The 10789-nt window shown below is 34.1% G+C and overlaps 3 protein-coding genes across 4 annotated transcripts; all 3 read right to left on the reverse strand.

Annotated features, from left to right (window-relative positions):
- Positions 1-247: 247 nt before the first annotated feature.
- On the reverse strand, positions 248-769 carry LOC145562941 (zinc finger protein 7-like). The gene has a single exon (XM_081623357.1). It carries the CDS (start codon positions 767-769, stop codon positions 248-250), a length of 522 nt encoding a protein of 173 aa, XP_081479483.1.
- Positions 520-6963, reverse strand: LOC145563082 (protein IN CHLOROPLAST ATPASE BIOGENESIS, chloroplastic-like). Of its 2 annotated transcripts, XR_014094505.1 has the most exons (12): positions 6836-6963; positions 5038-5121; positions 4829-4903; positions 4706-4748; positions 4575-4632; positions 4287-4451; positions 4140-4202; positions 3939-4033; positions 3762-3843; positions 3569-3679; positions 3255-3486; positions 520-657 (listed from the first exon to the last, which is right to left on the reverse strand). XR_014094505.1 is itself a non-coding variant. In XM_081623496.1 (11 exons), exons 1-11 carry the CDS (start codon positions 6909-6911, stop codon positions 3346-3348), a joined length of 993 nt encoding a protein of 330 aa, XP_081479622.1. In that variant the 5' UTR covers positions 6912-6963; the 3' UTR covers positions 2889-3345. The 2 variants fall into 2 exon arrangements, 1 of the variants encoding a protein (XP_081479622.1); XM_081623496.1 differs by lacking the exon at positions 520-657 and having other exon boundaries at positions 2889-3486.
- Positions 6964-7578: 615 nt separating this feature from the next.
- LOC145562942 (zinc finger protein 7-like) lies at positions 7579-8034 on the reverse strand. Its single transcript, XM_081623358.1, has one exon. The coding sequence runs from the start codon at positions 8032-8034 to the stop codon at positions 7579-7581; it is 456 nt and encodes a 151-aa protein (XP_081479484.1).
- Positions 8035-10789: the final 2755 nt, after the last annotated feature.

The following is a 10789-nucleotide window of genomic DNA, read 5'->3' on the forward strand; positions in this document are numbered from 1 at the left end:
AAGTACCACCCAAAATTCTTTTACTAGTATTAATCACGATAGCTGGTATCCGTCAAACTTAACTGTTATCATCAACCTTTATTAATAACTTCGACGATGCCTAAAGCTCATCAGTACGTAACACATCAATATGGAAACAAACATCATTATAGAGTACTATACAAACAAATGAAGTCGCACACAATTACACACACATGTACATAATTAACATACAATTATTTACTTATACTACTATGTCTCTATGGTATCAAAGAGGCGGATCTAAATTCAGGTCAGGCAGCTCAAACTCTAATGCGCGTTGATGATCATCAGACGCACATCCTCTCTCAACCTGCTGCTCTGCACCATCAGTAGCACCCTGAAGTTGGCAGGTGATCATTGCAGCAGGTGCATGAGAATTAAGTGTTTCCTTTTCGAAGCGATAACTCCCCGGCCAATAGTTGATTACAGGGTGAAAGCTGCTGATGTTACTGCTGGAACCGGAACAGCCGAGTTGCTGGCCTCCTGTGATCAGGTGCTGCGCAAGACCATGAGGCTGAACAAAGGAGCTGAGCATCAAGGGCATCCCGATACTCGACATCATCATTGAAGTCATCATCTCTTGTTTGTAGTCTTTTGCTTCTTGTCTCTCCTTCTTATGAGCATTTTGATGGCCACCTAAAGCTTGAGAATTTAGAAATCTTCGCCCACAATATTTGCATGAACATATCTTAAAGGGGATAGAATTTGGCTTAAGAGAGGAGTTTTTATGGCCTTTGAAATCTCCCATTTCAAGTACACTAACTAAATGCCGAATCCAAATGTACTCTCGCCAGTATTAATTATATATTCCCTCACTTTAGCTGGTTCTCAACTTCTCATGAACCCCTATCATTTTATGCTAAATAACGACTATGTACTGTATTTTTTTTGTGTGCGGTCTTTTCAGCTCGTCGAACACCATGGGGTCTCATATAAGTCCCACAATATAGTTATCATTTTCATTTAAACTTTGAGCAATGCTTCTCAATGATATATATACCCAAAAAAAAAAAAAAGTTATATAAAATATTGTTAAATTTGTATCAATTTGTAATTTTATAACATCAATTTTTTTTTTTAAATAAATTTTGTTAATATGGAATTAAAGATAGTGATGGATAAGAGTATGGCCTTGTTCTCATCAGATTATTTTCAGTTCAGTTCAGTTCAATTCAACTCCTAATTTCCTTCTCTCATAAAATATTCATTTCAGTTCAGCTCAGCTCTAATAAGTTCAATTCAGCTCATTTCAATCAATGAGAACAGACCCTAAATCTTAAACATAATACTCCTATTAAAATAGAAACTATATTATGAGATGGAGTGGGTATCATACTTACAAAGAAACTCAAATAGCTAATTGCGAGATCATAAAGATACAACTCAATTTTATTAAGGATGACACATTAATTTTCGGGATTTTTTTCATAAAGTTTCACCAATAAGCTGAGTTGGACAATCCCGATTAAGATTTGCTCAATTACTAATGTTTTGGAATCAAATAATTAGTAAAATTGTGAAAAATTGTCTTTTTCCCTTAACTTCTTTTTCTTCATTTTCTCTCAGGCTCACACTATTCTCCGCACAGAAAGATATGACTTAAAGGGATACTTACTTTCTTCATGTGGCAATGTTTGACATTTTTTAGACAAACTACTATTGGAAAGATTTTGTTTTGGCACTAAACAATTTTGGTGGGGATGTTCAGATTCAGACTGCAGAATATAATGATAATTTATTAAAAAAGCTACTGTGAGCAGAAAACGCCAAATCTCCAACACTTTGTAGGATCCATTTCTGAAAACTTTTACTCCACAAATATACTTCTATCTGATTCTTTAATATTACAACGCTTATTTCTGTGGAGTGTTTCGCAAAAATGCATAATCCGTTTCTTCTTTCAGCTTTCACAATGCAAATACCATTTTTTTTTTACAAGTAATATGTGTTGATTTAGTTAATGGACGCTTGCAATTGCATTGACAAAATTGTAATTTTTCTTCTCTCTTCCTTTTCCCTCACCTTATCTTGAGCTCTTCCCCCATGTTGCAAATTAAAGGAGTACTACAATCAAAGATTAACATTCTAATAAAATTATACTTCGTACTCTGTAATCATTATGAAATGTGGAATAATAATGAAGTACTCCTATTATGAAACAGAAAAAGACAAAGATTTAGGTTGTGCACTAGCCAAGGTCAACACATGCAACTTGTCAACTTGTGTTTTATGTAGTTGAATTGTTTCATATGAAATGGCCATGGTAAAGGCGACAATGGTTTTGGAAGGAAACTTCACTTGTGCTAAGCCAAAAAGTTGTTCAAATTCATATTACATGTTGCTTTCCTACATGTCATACGTAACTGTAGATGCCTACTAGCTTAATAATTAGTTAAAGTCTTAGAGGGTGGTACTCAAAACCTAGGATCGACTCCATTCTACATAATTGGTCTTGTGGTTCTCGTTACAACAACAAAATAGTCATGCATAGCCCAACCCTTTACCAATTAATTATACCTCGACAAATTCATTTCCCATCTTGGATGCCTTTATATGGATGTTGATACTTGATAGCGGCATTTTTAGAGTCCGATTTAACAACCCATCTTTAGGTAAAAATACAAGTATGTTACAGTACAACTAATTGATCAAGTAGCCGCAGGCCCGCAGTGATTGGCATAAAATAAGCACTTCAACTAATGAGCATCTTATGATTTCAAAAAGGATAAGCTAAACTAAAACAATTATTAGGAATTTCTGCATTCACCATCATGCCCAAATATGACTTCTATGCAGTACCAATATTTGAACTAGTGATAATTTTGATCTAAGCCGTTAAAAAATTGAAATGCCATGTGAAAAACTGCTTTGAAACAAAATGTTTTGTCTAAGTATCTATCACCAAAGCCAAAATCTGAGCAACATGAAGTATTTTCCATAACAATCATGCATGAATGAGACAATCACTTCTATGAGTTTTATCATTATTGCAGTTTCAGATAAAGCTACACCCTATGTTATCAGAATTTAGGACACAGATACATGTCCAATTGTTCAACTAAGCTATTTGGTGAAAAATTCAATGATTTTAACCCAAAATAAAGGGTTGAAGTGTCCTGTATATGTCCGAGCGTGTAGGATCCGTCACATAGAGGTGAAATGAAGAGTCTGAATAGAATAGGTTACACCATGTCAAATTAAGGTGAAGAATAATGATGCAAAATTGCTGATACCTGGCAACTCGAAGTTGATTTACACTCTTCTGAGACTACAAGCTTCTCCAATGATTCTGATCAGGGAGGCGAAGACATTTGCACTTCAAATTTAGCCTTTAAATGATATAAATCTCGCCAATTCGGGGAGACCAGCCTCTTTGTAGCATTCACTAATGCGATCCACAAAGTCATCCCAACAACCTTCGACAGAAGCCAAATCTAGCAAAAATGCAGCTTGATCCAATGCAATCTGCAGATTTAATATTCAAACAGCACAGTTCAACACATATTGCGTGCACATAAATTCCCTGAGCAAACAAGCTATACAAAACCTGAGCAAGCTCCTTTCCCCTGTTCAGATCCTGCCGCTTTCCTTCTTCTGTCAACTTTTTCTTAACATAACAAATTTGCTCGTCTTTCCATTTTGCTATTTCAGCAACTTCCTGTCACAATAGTCTTGTAAATCAGATTATGACCTTTAAAAGAAAAGGAAACAGATCAAGCTTAGAAGAACATATTGCATACCTGGTATTTGTATCCCAAAGTCCACCAGGGTAACTTTAGTGAACCCCTTGCAGCATCTTTAGCTTCTGAATCACGTCCAATCCTGTAACAATAAGGAAATAACTTTTGAACAAAATAACAAGGTATGTTCTTTACATAATATACTATATTTAACATTTAGGGACAAATGAGACAAACTTAAGCAAAATTTGTGCATTGAATGCAACAGGTCGTCCAAAGCCAGGAAAGTGCTGCTTCTTTGCATAAAACTCCCCTGTTACTAAAGCTGAAACCTTGCACAAGAATATGTGAAGATATATATCAAAGAATATAGGAAAGAATTTTACCCAAGAAATTATTTTAAACATTGTAAAGCCAAGTCCAGTATGAGGATCTTACATGATTCCCTTTCTCAAGTTCATGGTCAATTTTGCGTTCTAAAACATCAGGAAAAGCACCAACCTGAGAAAAAAAAAATGCTTCAACCAGGAAGTTGAATATGCTATAATGTACATAGAAGTGATAGAACTATGATTGTTACCTTACCTTCCTTAAAAGATAGGTATCTAAGTCTGGCAATTGTGAATCTATGAAGCTCCCCTCTGTGCACAGTTTTCCAGCATCAGCAGAAACATTTAATAGCTCTCTGTTCCTATCTTTAAGGCCAGTGGAATCTTGTTCAACCAACATTCTATGAAGATACTGGTCAACCTAAATTAACAAAAGGAGCAGCAATTTAAAGAGGTATAAACAATATAAATCTACAAGTAGATTGGTCGTGGCTCTGAAAATCCACTTATGCCATTGACCCAAAATCATGCTTTCTCCACTTACATTCTTGGCTAATGGAAACACACCATGCTTATGGACTTGCACAACCGGCATATCTATCCTAGAAGCACAGAAATATATAAGGATACAAGACCATGGGCAGATAAAAAGAAAGAACACTAAAAGAAATTTACCCAGATGGTGCTGTTGGCCACCTTAGCAGAGAAATCATAACACCTGCCAGACAAAAAACATGTATGGAGGTAATCAGTTTAAGTTCCCTAACAAATGGCAAAATCTAGATACATTGCCTATACCTGAGCTGTTTTTCGTCAAAGGTATTGCAAGGGGGAAAATCCCATGCTTGTCTCCAGGTGAAATAATGGAATCCCCTATAGAAAAGCAGATAGATTAATATTATACACAAATGGACAGCAACGCGACTATTTGGAGGTATGTCAAATGGCTAAGATTATGAATTAAATAAAAAATAAGTAACATTCAAGAATCAAATACATATGGCTACCTCTTGTCTGAAGCATATTCAGTAAATTGGGCAAGCGCTCGGGAATGCAAGTTGCAGCTACATCTTTGATGAATGAGATGTGTTCTGTACATCAAAGGGTGTATCAAGATAAATGAAAATTTAAAGGAAATACACATCTTTCATGTATGCTAAGGCAACTATGCAAGTTATTCATAGTTTTTCACTCAAACAAAATAGAGCATGAAAATAATGAACAATCACAAGAAATGTAGTCTCCAGAGGATGCAAATTTTGTGTGTTACAAGAAGGGAGGATATCAATTAATATCTTCCATATGAGAGACATTCACACTCACTAGCATCCAGCAACAAGGATTTCAAATGGCCCATGGCTAAACAGACCCAGGAGATAAGGCTTAGGCTAACTCAATGGCATGCTAATATGAGCCACCAAATAAGCAAAGAAGGGATCCTATTCACTTCTTCATAGCCAGGAAAAAATTTGGTCAATACTCCATCCTGAACGTCACACCTCTGGATTGTGGCCTTGTGGCCGTTCTGGGTGTCCAAAAATGACTTTCCACTTTCTTCTACGTACAAATATGCTCATGCCATCACAGCAGGCTTGGACAAGTTCCTAGCATCAAAGATACAGGACCAGCCCTGTTTGTGCAGGGATTCTCTTGACAGTAGATCTAGGCCCTCAGAATGAAATTTGAGACTCTTGGTTGTCAAACAGTGTCGTCGGGTACTCGACTACTCGTGGGTGCATGTACAAGAAACTATTTACTATTATATTGTTATAATGTTATATATATACTTTCCTCAAAAAAAAAAAAAAAATGTTACCTATATACTTGTTAGGTTATCCAAGATAATTGGTATGAGGAAAGGAGTGTGTCAAATCCTGCTAACTCAAAAAAATAAGGGTGGATGGCAGAGTAAGTGTAGTTAGTTGTCAGGATAACCAAGAGAAATTGTCAGCGAAGATTGATGGAAATATGCAGTGAGTGCGTGTGAGACTTCCGGATGTGAAAATCCAAGTAAATCATACATAAGCAAAACTTTACTAGAGGGGTTTAGCTTAACCAAATAATATACCAATTTTGATTGACCTTTCTTTGCTCATTTCAATTTCCCAACAAAGTGCTTAAACTAAAGCAGCAGATTCTAGAACATGGCCTTTTAACTTTAATTTCCACGGCATTAATTGTTAAGACAGCATAAATGTTCATTTGTAGTTAATTTAGTGGACTCCTTCCTTTTTAGTACAAGCCGAAAAAAAAGAAACAAGGCCCCTAAGTTGCTGCAGTAGTCCATGAAAGTATGGTGCCAATCAAAGTGGAGAGCAATCTGATATGTCTGATTCTTAAAGGCGTTTGCGCTTCACACAATAATGGACTCATATTACTATCATATTTTAGGTGTTATTAAGCACCTCATATTTAGCTAAATTCAGTTGGTGTTTGAATGTAACATTCATAATTCTGTTCTTCAACCTTCATTTAAAATAATCCTCACATAACTCTATTTCAGTTTAATTATCTACGGAAACTTTTTTCGAACATTCTAAAATAGTACTCGTAGCCGGCCTATTGATTATCCACAACAATGCAAACATGTTAACCCTAAAAATGTTCCACTATTAATTTTGAAGATATTTCATCGGTTCATGGTTCATCCGACTTTCCAAATTTACAGAAACCAAATCTAGCAATCAAACATAGTTATTGGACTAATCAAACTTTGCATTGATTAAAATTGAAATAAAAGTGATGAGAAAAATTTACAGAACAAGCAGTATTTTCCAAAAAAAATGTAGAAAAGAGAAAGGTTACCGGAGGATGAAGAAGAAAAATGCCGGAAACAATTGATTTGCCGTCGGCGGTAGAGCGCTGCGGTACCGATTCTCATTTTTTAGCCGGAAAAGTTTCGCCGGTTACTTCAGTCCAGTGAGTGAAAATTGTGAAAAAGAAAATACGGATTACTTAATTAAATTTGGACAAAGTTGGTCAAAAGAGTAAAAGAAAAATCATAGGCCCAATTCTAGTGTAATATTTGGGCTAAGATAAGCCGGATAGGCCCAGTATGAGTTGTAACAGATTGACCTTTTCGTTAGAGGATTTTCACCGTACTATCAAAGGAGTGAGTTTAGTCAATGTGCTCATAAAGTCATAAGGTACCGAATTACCACTAAATTACTATGCGCTTACATTACTTTAACCAATATTGATGTGTATAAATTCAAACATAGATATTAATGTTTGTTAAAATCTCACATGTTACGATTTAAAAAAGGAAAAAAAATGAAGTTTTGAGATGATCGGCCACGAAGTGATCTACTGTACCTCATACATTCATATGGAAACAAACTCCGTATGTCAATAACATAACTTTATAATTTTTTTACAAAAAAAATATATAAAAAAAAAATTCAAAATTTAGTAAAATTATTTATCACAAACAACTGAATACAATTGAACTGATACATGAAATTTACGAATCAAAATGAAAAATCATTAAACAACAACAATTGATACTCGTTAACAAAAAAAAAAAAAATGAGTGACGTCATTAATAACTAAAGAGGGGGTTCCAGGTTGAGATCAGGCAACAATTTAACATCATCACCTTGTATAACTTGATCATTACTAGACTCTGCTGCAGTTACATATAAATTCAGTGCACCATCATCCAGGCGATATACTCCCGGCCAATAATCACTCCCAGGCAAACTAATACTATAACCATTAATCATCTGGTGCTGCGCAAGACCATGGGGCTGGACTAAAAGGTATGGAGGCATTGCCGGCATTTCGAAACTCCTCCCCATCATCATCACCGTCATCATCTCTTTTTTCTGATGCTTGGCGTCTCGTCTCTCCCTTTTATGAGCATTTTGATGGCCGCCTAAGGCTTGTGAGTTCAGAAACCTTCTACCACAATATTTACAAAAACATATCTTAAAACTATGTGATTTTGGCCTAGTAGAGTTATTGTTGTTACATTTTTCAGCTTCACCTTTTGAGCCTTGCATTTTACTATGCTAAGCCAATAACAATTATTATACTGAAAAATAAAAATTAATTAGCTAGCAAGCTAGGTCATGTACAATTTATAAAGCTAAAGAGTGCGTGAATCCGACAAAAATGCATGAAGATTATTGAGGAGAGATGTAGACAAATAACGTTGTGCTGACTAGAGGTCTAGAGCTACTTTGTCAGAACCGATCATATTATATTGTACTACCTTCATTTCATATTACTTGCAACGATTTGACATAAAGTATAGAGGAAAAATATTTAATTATTGCAAATAATATGAAACGAAGATAGTATGTTGTTTGATATTTTTAGCTTCAATGAAAGGCTGAGGGAAACTTTCAATTTGTTGTTGCTTCAGATTTCCTATACAACCTAACAATAATTTTAATTTGTTAGAATTCTGTGTTAAAAATATTAAATTTTAATTAATTATCTTGTCGTTAAATACAACAATTATCATGACACAACTATATCACGTTTGTCAAACATCTTTTGCAATAGCTTTATGCACAACTACTCAGCTAGTAGTAAAATACTCCATATGATGAGTTATGAAAAATAAAATCGCAGTATACTTCTATAACGGTTTGTGAATGATATATCGACGGTAGGTCTGTAATAAACTTATATATCAGAATAAGAAAGTAGTGGATGTAATATATTGTTTTATCATCTACAGTACTTGGTTGATTCTTTATCCAAAACAATTATGTTTTTTTTTTATTCCCTATAATTAGCTAATTCATATGAAGGCATTTCTATTTTTATTCAAAATAATAAAATAAAAAATGAAGGCATTTCTATTGATTTCAACCCACTTGCGTAACACAAATACTTGATGTCTTGAAATACACGATGCAAGTTGTGTTTTTTGTGGACGACAGGACGAGCATCGATGATGCTTTAGTTCGTTTTTGCATCAGACTTTATTTGTTGTTCTTTTATGGATTATAAGTGTGGGGTCACACGTTATAACATACTCCCTCCCTCCCTCTCTTTACTTTTGCCCCATTGCCATTTTTGGGGTCAAACTATGAAAACTTTAACTATAAATAACCGTTAATATATATAAGATAATTTAGTCATGTGTGGTCTTGTTAGATTCTTTTTTTTGAACTGTAGATTCTTCTTGTTGTATATTTTAGTAGTATCACATTTTTATAATTTTTATAGTGTATAGAAATAAATATATAGACGTTTTAATACACGACTTGAACACCGTGCACAGTCAAATGGGCAAAAAAATAGGGATAGAGAGAGTAATTATGTGATTGGTCAAGAATTCACGACCGTCATGGGCTCATGGCTTAACAAGTTTAACTCAGTAGGAGTACCACAAATTTACGCAGAATCTCCGATGCTGAATAGTAGATGTGAAATTTGCCTATTTGGGTTATGCTTATGCACATAACTTGTTTTTTAATCAAGTACATGTTCTTTTGAGTTTCTGGCATAGCAAAGCAAAATAACTAACTTATATTCAATAGAGCATAGTATATTGCAGCTAAACAGAGCAGATTACAATAACTCAAAAAAAATTGAGCCTAAACCGAGTTAGTACTTTTTTCAAATATGAAATTTTCTTAATCATCAATGGATATATTTTATTAGAGGATCGGATATAAAATTTTGGGTTATGCATTGAATTTATTTGTGATAGATATGAATTGAGCTGAAGAATTGAGTTAAACTTGACACACATGTCATGTTTAAAGATTTGTATGTACATATTTAATTATGATGTAATTCCAAGATAAATAAAATAATATGTCACAATCTTTATAATGAATCAAAGAAAAACTAAAATCCCTTCTTCTATATTATCTTCATATTTATTTTATACACTTAATAAATTTGCTTTAATAAGGAATTTGCTTTTTCTAATTTAGAGTATTATTATTATTGTTATATAGTAATACCTCTGTTAAATGTTATGTGCAACTTTGAAATATTTTATTTTTCATAAATAATACCCTAAAGGGGTGTTTGTTTAGGGGATAAAAAAGGGAGGGATAAGAATAAAGGATGAGGATAGAAGAAAAGTAGTATTTATTTAGAGGGATGGGGATTAGAAGGGGGTTGAGGATAGGGATTAAAACAACCCCCTTATCCCTCCATTTCTATAACTAGGGGGTTGGTATAAGGGGAAGGGATAAAAAAAAATAGACTAAAAATACCAAATTACCCTTAATGAAATTGATATGATAAGGGAAAGAGTAGAAGTTAGAATGGTATTTTTACAATTTTACTACTTATCCCTAATTTATTTCCCATACTTACCAAACTTGGAATAAAAATTATTTATCCTTGTCCCACCTATCAATTTCCTATCTTAATCCTCCCTCATTATCCCTCTTATTTCTGTACCTCCAATCAAAAGCCTCGTAAAATTGCACATAATATTGGCGTAGTATTATTTTTTTACAGCCAGGAAGTAGTCCAAATTTGATGGCCCCTGTTGCTTTTTTAATATCAAAACCATCAAATCATTAATAAATAGAAAAAAATAATCATAAACTCTTAACTATTTTCATTCACAAAATATAGGTAGCAACTGCTATAAGCCATTAAGCAATTGCCAAGTGTCAACTGTTATTAACGTTGAAACTTGTCTGCATTTGAGTCGGTTTTGATAGAATGGATGTTAATTATACTACGAGTAGTACTGTCAACTGTTATTAACGTTGATTACTTGTCTGCATTTGAGTCACTTTTGATGGAATGGATGTTAATTATACTACGAGTAGG

The sequence above is a fragment of the Chenopodium album genome, chromosome 10 (genome assembly GCF_948465745.1).
Source record: "Chenopodium album chromosome 10, dcCheAlbu1.1, whole genome shotgun sequence".
In the NCBI taxonomy this organism is placed as follows: domain Eukaryota; kingdom Viridiplantae; phylum Streptophyta; class Magnoliopsida; order Caryophyllales; family Amaranthaceae; genus Chenopodium; species Chenopodium album.